Here is a 13,981-nt window from a genome sequence, read left to right on the forward strand (position 1 = left end):
TAAATATATGTACACAATACAAACAAGCCACAAAGGTCAAAGGCCGAGTACACAAAACCCTAACTCTAATGGGCTAAATGTATATACAAAACATACCCGCAAACAGGGACTTCTTTTCATAAGCCGAACCCGAATATGGGGTTGAAATTTATCGCCATAAAGCTAAAAATACGTCTTAGACTTCATTCGGTAAAGTGATCATCCACTCCTCATATTTCATGACTCCCTTCATAGCAAGAGGTCTTTGTTTTCTATTAGGCATCCCATGATAAAATTTTAATCCCCTTCCACCACCGTCGCCTTTGGAAGAAAATCCGTATTTTCCGAAATTTTTGGGATCTAAAAATGTTTTTAGTAAATTGTGTCGGACAACATGAAAATCTTGAACAACCATCCCCATGTCTATGGCATCGTCTGACTTTTGTATTTTATTTTTCAAGTCAAATTGTAATTCCTCCTCTTAGTTTTCAAATCTCCATTCCAATCCTTTAGCTTCCTTTTCATTAAAAAAGAAAATTATGTTTATCCATGAACATAATAAATTTGTTTCTTTCAAAATAGCATAATCAGCATTTTGATGGGCCCATAAATACTTTACCAACTTCTCAAAGCCATATAACTCCAAAAGTTATGAAGTTTAAAAGATATGGCCCATAATCTAAATCATCATTTTTTTTTCTGGAATTAGGATAAATGAACTTTGAGTTATGATATGACCATATCAGATCCAAAGCAAGAGAGGATAAGTTAGCGAAAATATCAATGACATCTTGTGAAACTAAATAATGATCTAATTGGCTAATTTGCTCATTTTCTTACATGCAAAAGACAATATAAGGATTTATTTTTACATTAACAATTTTTCTGTAATAACTCTGAGGAGAAAATGGCTCAAGTAGAAGACGTTTTCTTAAAATAAGATTGTTTTTATAATAAACCGGCTAAACTCCTTCAGTTAATAAGTTTCTAATTTTTAAAAGGCTAACATAAAGGAAATTCATATAATAGCCCATTAGAAAAAAGTAATTTAACTTCGAAGATTTTATTAGCGTCAACTTTTTCGTAAATTTCAAAACATCATTTTCTTTGTTTTATTATCCTAAAATAAATAAGCTATGATTGTCTCTTAAATCTAGGGGGAGACCTTGGTGTCCGAAAGAAAAAAATGGCAAAGATTTCATAATCATTTGCTCGATAATAATCAAAGAAAAACAGTCACTTATACAACATGGAAAAGTTTCTTCATGACTCGATGAAGGAAACACAAAGAACTTGGGTTTTTGCTAGTTTGTGTAATGTTTTGAGCATTTGCCAAAGCATGGGTACCTAAGGTATGTACGGGTTCCGATAGGCATGATGGGGATTTTGATAGAGAATCAAAGCAAAGTCGGGTAAACTTCTGTTGGAAAAATAAGGGTTGGTCTTAGCATGATGTCAAAGGGGAGAATGAAGGTTAAATGGTGATAATAATGTTAAGTCTAGGGTCTAATATGTAAAAAAATAAAAGTTGGAGGTCAAAAGCTGACTTTTGACCATAGAGATAGAAAGAGACGTAAAGAGAAGGATTATTCAGTTCTCTCCGTACTTTTCAGTTTTAATTTTCTAATTCTAATTTATTCCTGATTATTGTTTTGGGTTTGTCTTACTCATTTGCAAAAAGTTGTGATTGCGAATGTCAATAAATTTATTTTAAAAAATTACAATTAAACATGTACTACGGTAAATAAGTTGTAGCTTAACGAAACAGTGTTACAAAAAATATTAAAAGGTATCACGTGATGTCTTCAAGTAAATAAATCACACATACAAATTATAATACTTAAAATTCACCCAAATCCACAAAAATAGAAACAAAACAAATAGAGCAACGAAATTACAAAACACGCCCTAATCATATCCAAGAAAAACACAATTCAACCCTAAAAATTAAATATCAACATCACACATGGTCCTTTGAAAGCCCCTGGAAGATGTAGAAAAATGAACCATTATAGGTGCACACGATACTTTCATGTGGTAGTGTCTTGACTTCCACACTCCCACCTTGAACCTTATTTTAGCCCTCAATTTCACAGTCATTTCAACTCGACCTGACGTTCTTTCAGTCTTCAGGTCTCGTGCAATCTGATCAGACAACTGTACATCATGTGATGCAAGATTCAACTTAAAACGGGTTGCGTTTCTTTTAGGCTGATGGAATGGATCAATAATCCCTCTGCTAAGAGTTTCATCATCATATAGAACCTCAATATCAACTTTATCATAGTAGACAGACACTTTCTTGTTAGGGTTGTATGCACGAAGGATGAAGTTGTAGGTTGAGTTTAGGTGGTTGCCATCGGATAAATTGTAGTTGTTGATAGAACCATCATCAATGGAGTAAACCAACTTTTTTGGCTTAATGGTTAGCCAGATGATGAGAATGGTTAGACCAACAAGGACTATGAGTACTAGTAAGACTATTGCAATGAGTCTAACCAGATTTGAATGTGTTGGGGTGGCTTGATTTGGGGTTGGGGGTTTAGCTGTTGCCATTTTCTCTAACAATTTAGATAACTTGGTTAAAATGGGGTTGAGTGTTATATAGTATGCAAAAAGTTGGGACTGTTGTGTTATAGAGAATAGAGAATGTCTTGCAACAGAGTCTTTCCTTTTTCTTTCCACCAAATGTCCTTTTTATTTTTCCTATTGTAAAATACATATAATTTCACATGATCCAAGTATTTTGTACAAAATTAAATGATTGTTAGTATGATTTTTTTTTGTATTAATTACGAGAAGCAGATATAGATATATTGTGTTCGAATATTGATTTGATATATGGGACTTCCAATATGTATTCCTAAATAATTAAAATTTTGAAATATACATTATATTTAGTTAGCATAAACCAATTATTATAAATGAATTCTATTATTTATTTTTATTTTTTTTTGGGAATTTACACTAGATTATTATTTGTCGACATGATTTTCATATATTTTATTAATTTTAAAATAAGTACCAAGTAAAAAGATAGATACTCCATCTATAACACACACACACACACACACATATATATATATATATATATATATATATATATATATATATATATATATATATATATATATATATATATAAGTGAGAGGGAGTTAGAGTAATAGAGGATTAATAAATGTAAACATGGAGAAAAAGGACCATAAATGATTCTTAACTTGAAGATGGGGGAAGAAGGAATAAGTAGTACTCTCAAGTGATCCTTTTATTCATGTTTGAAAATTGCAACTTTTGTGGATCCTTGGTTTTGAAGGTTTCTAAGAAAACCCCCCTGTAAATTCGATTCCTTTGGTAAATTTAAAAAAAATACAATTAATTTAGTTTTAGATAAATATTAATATACAATTATAATAATAATAATATAATTCCATAATTTGTCTCACTGGGGTGGCTGTTATTTGTTTGTACAGATCTAGTCACTATATTTTCAAGATATATTTCTGTTGCATCATTTTGTTAAGAACATTTTTGACTTTATTGAGATATCTCATTAAAAGTTTGGTTTAGTACAACGATATTATTCCATTAGTATATCAGTTAAAATCAACAAAGTACTTAATAGGTCATTGTAAAGTGTATTACAGATCAAATGTGTAAGAATGATTGTAAATTTTTGTTGGGAGATGGCTCAAGATTATTACTAGTATATTGATTTTTAACAAACGGTATGGTCTTTGCCGGCGGCAATCTGATTTGGCATTTAATGCCGGCCGCAAACACCGCATCTTGAGTCTCTTTTTTTTTCTTTTTTTTTTTGCCATCGACGATCTTGAGCGGCATATATGTGCAGATGAGAAGTTGAACGTCAAAAAAATTCAACCAACAAAAAACGAGACACATTAGCACATTATCTTTGATATTTTCATCTGAAACCCTTTTTTTTTGTAAACAAAAGTTTTACCATTAGCAAAAAAAACTACCACACCCCACTCATTGAGGCAAAAATAGTAAAAACTTGTATGATGCCTATGTGATATACTTTTACCATTTATAAAAAACCACCTCCAAACAAAGTCTCGTTCCCAAAATTCCATATCACCTATAATGAAGTAAATCTCCATTTTTAGCACCAAGTGCAGACTTTCTTTGAAATTCTAATAATTTCCCGTGACCTCATTCCATTCATGATTAAAGAATATATACAAAATACATGGGAAAAGAGCCTGAATACAACTAATGTGGGTTATCTATACAATAGTATAAATAATACAAGAAATAATGATCCGTTAACAGCCCCCCGTAGTGCGAATGGGAGGAGAATCACGTACGTTCAAACTGGACCGAAAGTCTAGAAAAAGAGGCGATGGAAGACTCTTGGTAAATATGTCAACATATTGAGAAGATGATGGCACATGTAAAACTCGAATGTGACCTGTGGCAACCTTGTCTCGAACAAAATGAAGATCGATATCAATATGTTTTGTTTGTTGATGTTAGACCGGGTTAGTAGACATGTACACATCACCCAAATTATCACAATAAACAATGGTAGCCTGATGTGGCGAGTAGTGAAGTTCAAGAAGCAAGCTTCGAATCCAACAAGTTTCTGCAATGACATTGGCAACACCTCGATATTCTGCTTCTACACTAGATCGATAGACGGTATTCTAACATTTTGATGACCAAGACAACAAATTTTGTCCCAAAAAACACAGTATCCAGATGTAGATCGACAGGTGAATGGGCAACCAGCCCAATCAACATCAGAGTAAACAATGATGTCACAAGACGAAGAGCAGAAAAGTTGAAAACCATTACTTGTAGTGCCACGTATATAGCATAGAATACGCTTAAGAGTGGTAAAGTGAGGTTCCCGAGGATCGAGCATATATAAACATATCTGATGAACAACATATGAAATGTCTGGTCTAGTGAACGTGAGATATTGTAGTGCACCGGCAAGGCTACGATATAAAGTGGAGTCGGCAACTGGAGGCCCAGAGCTATCGAACTTAGCAGAAAGATCAGTAGGTGTTCAGGAAGTTTACATTTGAGCATGGACACCCGTTCAAGAATCTCATTGTCATAGCTTTGTTGAGATAAGAACATACCATCCTTTGATCTAGTAGCCGAAATGCCCAATAAATAATGTAGATCGCCAAGATCAGTCATGGAAAAGTCAGAGCTAAGGACGGACATAATACGGGTTAGCAATTGTGAAGAGGATCCGGTGAGAATAATATCATCTACATACAAGAGCAGATATGATATATGAGAACCTTGTATGAAAATAAACAATGATGTATCGCACCTGCTATGAACAAAACCAAAACGTGAGATAAACATAGCAACCCGTTGAAACCAAGCTCGAGGTGCCTACTTGAGACCATATAGAGAGCTTTGAAGTAGGAAAACATGGTTAGGCCCATTAGGGTCCTTAAAAACCGGAGGTTGTTGCATATACATAGTTTCCTGAAGATGTTCATGGAGAAAAGCATTCTTAACATCGAGCTATCGAATAGGCCACTGATGGGTTACAACAATACTGAGAACAGTCTGTATAGTAGTTAGCTTCACAACCGGGCTAAATGTATCATCACAGTCAATGTCAGGTCTCTGAATCCGACGATTAGCAACAAGTGTCGCTTTGTAACAAGATAGAGAACCGTATGTATTAAGTTTCTTTTTGAACAGCCAAATACAATTAATAACATTAGAAGCATGTGGTCGTGGTACAAGAACCCAAATTTTGTTTGAGATAAGAGCCATAAATTCATTAGTCATTGCTTTTAGCCAATTTGGTCTGTAAGGCATGCAAATAGTTTTGAGGATTAGGAGAAGAGGAGTCAACATGAAGGTTGAGCTTCCAGATGGTCTTATAAATGCCCGTTTTTTGCACGAGTCAACATGGGGTGTTGAGACCTTAAAGACTTGGTGTTGGTGGGAGGAGACGAATCTGATTTCGTCGATGAAGGGGATGAAGTAGAGATAGCCAAGGGGAACAACTTGCAGACGGGAGTTTTCAGCGAGGAAGATGTCGAATGGGTAGGGATTGTCGGTGTGGTAGGATTTCATTCCAACAAATGAGGGATGGTGATGGATGAAGTCTCATTAAAAATAAAGTGATAAGTAGGAAGTTAGGTTTCGTGAGGAACACCTCCGTCAAAATGATTTTGATTGGAAGATGGAGATTGAGTGAAATCGAGAGAGCCAAGGAAAGAGTATGATGGTGCAAAATTCAGGGCATTGATCTTAAAGGGAAAACAGTTTCACCAAAGACAATATGATGAGATATGATAGTTTCTTGAGTATCCAGATTGAGGCATCTATAACCTTTATAATTGGAGGTATACCTAAGGAAGACACATGGGATGGATTTTGCTGAATGTTTATGAGAAGTAACAATATGTGGAAAACAAAGACATCTAAAAACATGAAGATGAGAGTATGATGGTTGTTTTTGAAATAGTCTGTGATATGGAGAGTCATTGTAGAGAGTAGTTGTAGGAAAGATATTGAGTAGGTGTGTAGCCATGTGTAGAGCTTCAACACAATAAGTTAGAGGTATACGAGCATGGAACAAAGGTGTACAAATGACATTAGTAATGGTGTGGAGCATGCGTTTAGATTTGTCATTTTGTTAGGACGAGTAAGGGAACGAAAAACACATTTGAATACCATTTTCATCACATAATTGATGAAATTGATGATTGTCATATTCACCCCCATTGTTGCATTGAAAAGATTTGATGTCAATTTGAAATTGATTTTTGACAAATGAACGAAAGTGCATGAATTTAGAAAACACTTCAGATTTGGCACGTAACGAATATACCCACAAAAAATGAGAAAACCCATCCAAAAATATGATATAATATTTAATACCACTAATACTCTTAATCAGAGAGGTCCAAACATCAGAGTGCACAATTTCAAAAGGAAAATGAGTAATAGAATTCGACACACTAAGTGGAAGCATAACATGTTTGCCAATTTTACAAGCATGATATAAACTAGAGTATTTATTAAAAGAACAAGAAATAGAACGATTATGAACTAGATAGTTGATGACATGGAGACCGGGGTGACCTAGGTGTTGGTGCCAAATTGACTGAGCAACGGAAGAAAATACTTGAAGAGTACGATCCGTGACAGGATAGAGGTCATCGGTGCTGTCACATTGCATTAGAGTTTGTTTTGTCTGATAGTCCTTCACAGAAAAACCAAAAGAGTCAAATTCAATAGATCACATATTTTGACCAGTAAACTGGTGAACGGAAATGAGATTTTTAATTATATGAGGGGTAATCAAGACATTTTTAAGATTGAGGGTACGATAAAGATTTGGGAGAGATGTATGACCAATTTTAGTGATGGGTATGGATGACTCGTCACCAACTAAAATTGAGGATGAATAATTACTTTTATTATCTAAAACAAAGTTGAGAGTACTTGCATCAGAATGATGATGAGCCATAGCGCCAGTGTCCATGTACCATCCGCCTTGTCCCGAGTTATTTAATGTTGTAGAATAGAACATTTTCGGTATATAAGTGAGCTCAGGGGATGCATTGTTGGGCCATAGGGCATGTTAAGCAGTCTCGGAAGCGTGAAAGACCTGCTGGGGCGAAAATGGGTTGTTAGGTCCTTACTGAAAAAACTAATGGGCTACTTGATGTTGGGTTGTTGCCTGAAGAGGCCCATTTAAGGGATGTTGGGGCAGATTAGATGGACTCGGCAGAACACCTGCTTGCGTCGAAATAGAACCAGGCGGAACTTGATGCCAACCAAACACCTAAGTACCACCGTTGTTTCTATGGCTATTGTTGGACGATGCGTGACCACCACCACCGCCATGAAAATTATTTCGGCTACCATAGCATCCGCCACCTTGGCCTTCGTGTTGCTAATTGCGACTACCATGATATCCCCCTCGATGGTTATTGTGAGATTGGGAGGCTTCTGAGACCAAAATTGTAGAAGATGACGAATGGTCAAAGTGGATTTGAGTTGAATTTTTGGATTCATCTTGCTATATTTGTTGTTCTTCAAGTAGAATTATGGAGCGTATATCCCAAAACGAAGGCAGGGGATTGCGATAGTGGATCGTGGTTGCAATGTATCGAAATTTTTGAGACAAGCCATTCAATGTGTAGGCAACAAGGTTGTGTTCATGCACTTTGGCATCCATGTTACCCATCAGGTCAGCAAGATTTTTTATATTGTTGCATTATTTAGTGATTGTGGAGTTACCACTGGATATGTTACGAAGTTCGTTGTCAATCTGAATAAACTTGTTGGCCTTGTTGTCACGAAAGACCGTTTCAATATATTCCCAGACTTCATACGCAGTAGCCTTCTTCTTAAAAATCATTTGGAAAAGAGAGATAACTAGTATACCGTACAACCAGGACTTGATTATAGAGTCTAATCTATCCCATCCAGTGGAATCAGAAGAGGTGGGCTGCTTCTCATTTCGTGGTAGCAGGTGATCGGCAACTCCATAGCAGTTATAGTAGATCTTAAAGAGTTCTCTCCAGATGTCATAATTCAATCTTTCAAGATAAAGCACAAGGGGACAACATGTTTAATGTTAATCATAGATTATGGCTTGTTAGACGCAAAGGAAGAAGAGTTTGGTTTTGGATATCTAGTCATGATGATTAAATGGAATGAGTGAAGAAGAGGAAAATGAGAAGAAAAGAGGATGAGGAAATGGTCGATAGAAGGGAAGCAGTCTACAGGAACTAGGGTTTTTGGAGATAAACTTTACATGAAAGTTTCACAACTATGATACTATGAAATTCTAATAATTTTCCATGACCTCATTCCATTCATTATTGAAGAATATATTCAAAATACATGGGAAAAGGGCCCTAATAAAATGGGCTAAAGTAATGTGGGCTATTTATACCAGAATACAAATAATACAAGAAATAATGATTTGTTGGAATTCTTTTCCCCCTTTCATTATTATAACAAATGTCTAATTATAGTTTCTTCATGCAAAATTTTAATGAAATAATAATAATAAGCAAAAGATTCCATCGATGTTGAAGAATGCAAAGATTCAATCGATGTTGAAGCTTTTTTCTTGTTGATTCGAGGCAATGAATTGAACTTGGTGGAAGCACTGAAGAATCTAGAAGGATGAGACGTATAGAATACCTTTGAAGTTGATCAATAGTAAAAATAAGCCATGACTCCATTTCTGAAGTCAGCTTATGAACATTACTGTTCATAAACCGACATCAAATTTAATATATATATATATATATATATATATATATATATATATATATATATATATATATATATATATATATATATGTGTGTGTTTATATTATCATATTGTTCAAAAAAATTATAATTTTATATATCAACATAACGTAAGAATTATTATTTCATAGTTAATATGAATAACTATATAATCTTAACATGCGCAGCATGCAGGAATTCGTCTATTGTATATATATATATATATATATATATATATATATATATATATATATGTGTGTGTGTGTGCGTGTGTGTGTGCGTGTGTGTGTGTATATATGTGTGTATATATGTATGTATCATGTATGTATGTATGCACATAATATTAGAGGTATTTTTATGCATTTTTAGGGCATTTGTTCTGTGCATTTATATAATATTTAGGAATTAAATTTCACGTATTTTTAATATTTTCAGGACTTTTTGGTAAATTTGTGGAACCTATTGATTTGCATGCGTTTTATATAATTTACAGGAGCTTCAAAGCTTGGAATAATTTTAGGATGTAGTTATCCAAATTTCATGAAGAACATATCTTAAATGCAAAAAGTCGAAAAAACAGATATTCGTACAATTTTGGAAAACTACACGGCCGAGTCAGGCTTTTCCTAGGATCTAGACTCGGTGATTCCATCAAAATCATGTCTCATATACATTTCAAAGTGACCCACTCAAGTCAAATATTGAATCAGTCTAGTCAGGGTCGATTTTTTCAAAAAGTCCGAAAAAAGTCAATATTTACAGTTTTGGTCTCTGGTAAGTTGACTTGTCCGAGTCAACCCGATGCCAAATTCAACTTGACCGAGTCAAAGTTTACTTGTTCCCTATGCTTACTAAAACCTATATATATATATATATATATATATATATATATATATATATATATATATATATATATATATATATATATATATATATATGAGTGATGGGTAAATATTTCGACCAGATCTAATTTATGGTTGCTGAAGACGAATTTTTGGTGCAATGGAATGCTGAAGAACACAATTATGGTGGGGTCAGGCAGATTGTGTTAGAAGAGGCTCATAAGTCTCGCTTTTTTATACACCCAGGAGCCTCCAAGTTGGAACGGGATTTGAGATTGAGCTACTAGTGGTCGTGTATGAAGAGGGAGATTGTCTGGTATGTTGAGAGATACTTTACCAGCAGGATGGCCAAGGCTGAGCATCAGAGGCCGCATGGCAAGATGCAACCTCTGGAGGTTCCCATATGGAAATGGGTGCATATTACCATGGATTTTATCACCAAGTTGCCGAAGACGGCAAAGAGTTTTGACACTATATGGGTCATCGTGGATCGATTGACCAAGACTGCCCACTTTTTAGCTATCTGGTAGAGTTCTTCAGCCGAAAAGTTGGCTGATGTTTATGTCTGAGAGATTGTTGCTCTCCATGGGGTTCCGGTCTCTATTGTTCCTGACCGAGATGTTCGGTTCACTTCCTGTTAGTGGCAGAAGTTCCATGAGGAACTGGGTACGAGGTTGCATTTCAGCACAAGTTATCATCCTCAGACCGATGGCCAGAGTGAGCGGACGATACAGACCCTTAAGGATATGTTGCGGGCCTATGTTATTGATTTTTGTAGGAGTTAGGATTCCTACCTACCTCTTGCAAAGTTCTCCTACAATAATAATTACACTCCAACATTGGTGATCCGCCTTTTGAGCTCTTGTATAGTCTGAGATGTCGTACCCCGGTTTGTTGGGGGAGGTTGGTCACAAGGTTATGGGAAGGACCGAAGTAGTCCTTCAGGCCACAAAGTTTATTCAACAGATCAGGCAGAGATTGTAGACCGCTCAGAGTCGGCAAAAGAGCTACGCCGACCGACGCCGATCAGAGTTGGAGTTTCGGGTCGGCGATATGGTACTCCTGAACATCTCACCCTGGAAGGGTGTGATCCGCTTCAGGAAGATGGGGAAGTTGGATCCCTGGTATATTAGGCCTTTTTGAGTGATTACCAGGGTTGGAAAGGTTGTTTACATGTTGGAGCTACCTGGAGAGCTCAGTCAGATTCACAGCACTTTCCATGTTTCGCAGCTACGAAAGTGCGTATTGGATGAAGGTCTTGCACAACAAGGAGATACCTTTGGTAAAGGTTTGGTGGAAACATCGGAGATGCTCCGAGTGGACCTGGGAGTCAGAGGCTGAGATACGGGAGCATTATCATGAGTTATTTGCCACAGCAGACTTCGAGGACGAAGTTTAGCTCAAGTGGGGGAGAATTGTAACGTCCCGATGTAAGGTACTTCTAAATTTAACCCCTTTAATTCATTTATATTGCATTTGGTCCCAAAGTTGAAGAAGTGGATGCAAAAGTTCCTTAATGGCATTATTGTAAATTAAGGCCTTCGAAGTACGCCATGCGTACGTGGTGTACGTTGAGTGTAGTAGGGCGCGCCCTAGTACGCTGGGCGTACATTAGTTTACGTTGGGCGTACTTTGTAAATGAGGAAACCCTAATTTTTAGGGTTTAGCTAGTATTTAAGCATCCTTATGGCCTCATTTCCTTTCACCTTATCAGCCTCCACCCTCTCATTCGTGAATGTAACCCTAGTGTAGCTTGAGAAGCCTTTTCTAGCCTAAAAGAGTGTGTTTTTGTGCTCAGAAGAAGGAAGGAAGGAAGCCAAGCTCATATTGGAAGAGTGAAGCACTTTGGATCTAGGACTTATTATTCATTTGCAACCTTTCAAAGGTATAAAGCTTGCAACTTTATCTTTCAATCATGTAGATCTACAAAATGGGTGTTTTAATGATGCTTTTTTGTCCCAAATGTCTTATCTTGAACGTGGCATGTTCTTGACGATTTGAGTTGTCCTTTCAGACCCAAGGAGGGGTCCTAAGTCATAAAATGAAGTCCCAATGGTTAATTTTTCTCCATGCATCTTGTAGAAGGTCTTTATGACTCTAGAGTGTATTTTAGCCTTGAATCTGAGATATGGATGTAAGTGCTTAAGCGAATAAGCATTTAATGAGTTTTGAAGTTTACGAGAGTACGCCCTGCGTACAAGGTCAACCACCCCGATGGTGGTTTACATGTGAGGCTCGAGTACGTTCAGCGTACCTCCAGAGTACGCCCCGCGTACTCGCACTGGGTTAATCTGGTTGAGTTGGCTCGGTTGGGTTGACTCGGCTGGGTTGACTCAGTTGACACATAAAGTTTTAGAAGAAAAACACATAAAGGCGGAAACTTGATCACTTAAAATTTTTTAGAAGAAGATAAGAAAGTTGAATCTACTCTGGATCTAGCTTTTTTGTGCATAAATGACACATTTGCTTCTTCAACAAGGATCACCAAAACACCCCAAAGGCACAATAATATACATCTGGGAAACATGTGTTACCAAACCCTATTTCACCTAGCAGGTTACACAGCCATGCCAACTCGCAAGTAAGTTTGGGTCATATCCATACATTCAGAATAAACAATTCGACGGGAAACAACATTTTATTTCTTACTTTTCAACGAAACCAGATTCCCTCCAACAAACACAAAATACAACATAGTAGACCACTTGCTCAAAATGTTCCCATTATGGTAAGTTTTTATGAACCCTTCTATGACATCATGTGTAACACCCTGTTCCGAGTCGTTTCATAATTCAAGGTTGAGACCCAAAAATCAAGTATCATAAGGCTTCGGGCTTTGGGGAAAGAGACGATTAAACCCAGTAGGAGGTGGATAATGTAGATTACATGATCCAAGAGTTCGGTTGGTGTTTTGGAGCCCAATGGCAAAATGGTAAAAGTGATGCTTCAGACCTTTTCTTTGAATTAAGGATTTTAGTTCGATTTGTTTTTAAGCCAAAATTAATTAGATAGGGTTGTAGAGCTCCTCAAAACGTTTCTGAGGATATAAGGATCGTCGAAATCGGAGTTAGAACGAACAAGTTATTGCCTTCGGAAGTTAGGAGGTTTTTGGGCAAAGCCTAGTACGTTGGGCGTACAAGGTGTACGTCGGGCGTACTACCTCGGAGTGATCGCGAAGGATTAATCTAGTATGTTGAGTGTCCAAGGAGTACGTAGGGCGTACACACTGTAATGCCTGATTCCAGGTACGCATTTAATAATAATTTGTTCATTTTTGTAGAGCTACTCGACGAGTTAGGAGCCCCAAACTCGTCGAGTAGAAACGGTCGCGGGATTTTAAGTCGCCTACTCGGCGAGTTGAGAGCCTCGACTCGACGAGTAGGGCTGCCAGGATGAAACCCTAAATTCGGGGTTTTGCACCCTATTTAAGCATCCTAGTCCCCACCTTTTGGCCTCATTTCCAGCCTCCAAGTCCCAAACCCTATTCCACGAAACCCTAGTGCCTTGTATGAGCTTGTGAGTTGTTTTTGAGTGAATGTTGTGTGTTTTGAAGCTTGTTGAAGAAGGAGGAGCTTGGAGATTCAGAAGGAAGCTAGTAGATCCAGAAACAACATCTCATCCTCTTCATTTTCTGGTAATCAAGTCTCAACCTTGCTAAATAGCTTGTTAGATCTCCTTCTTATCATTTTATGGGGTTTTTGGTCCAAGAAGCATGATCTTTGGGACATGGATGTCCCAAGTGGGTATACTTTCAGATCTATGACCTTGAAGGGCTCACATGGCATAAAGGTGCAAACGTTATGGCTATGGAAGCCCCATGCAAGCTATAAGTTGCCATTTTAGCCTTTTAAGCTTCAAAAGGCCATGCATGGGGAGAAAGTTAGGAACTTTATGTGTTCATG

At 36.8% G+C, this 13,981-nt stretch overlaps 1 protein-coding gene across 1 annotated transcript; it reads right to left on the bottom strand.

The window, feature by feature from the left end:
• Window positions 1-1,728: 1,728 nt before the first annotated feature.
• LOC145120383 (uncharacterized protein At1g08160-like) lies at window positions 1,729-2,562 on the bottom strand. The gene has a single exon (XM_079056210.1). The coding sequence runs from the start codon at window positions 2,533-2,535 to the stop codon at window positions 1,927-1,929; it is 609 nt and encodes a 202-aa protein (XP_078912336.1). The 5' UTR covers window positions 2,536-2,562; the 3' UTR covers window positions 1,729-1,926.
• Between the last annotated feature and the right edge of the window lie 11,419 nt (window positions 2,563-13,981).

The sequence above is a fragment of the Lactuca virosa genome, chromosome 6 (genome assembly GCF_052849685.1).
Source record: "Lactuca virosa cultivar CGN04683 chromosome 6, Lactuca_virosa_CGN04683_v6, whole genome shotgun sequence".
In the NCBI taxonomy this organism is placed as follows: domain Eukaryota; kingdom Viridiplantae; phylum Streptophyta; class Magnoliopsida; order Asterales; family Asteraceae; genus Lactuca; species Lactuca virosa.

Bases quoted from the DNA above. Each gene is read 5' to 3' on its own strand.
- LOC145120383 (XM_079056210.1), bottom strand. From the start codon at position 2,535: ATGGCAACAGCTAAACCCCCAACCCCAAATCAAGCCACCCCAACACAT.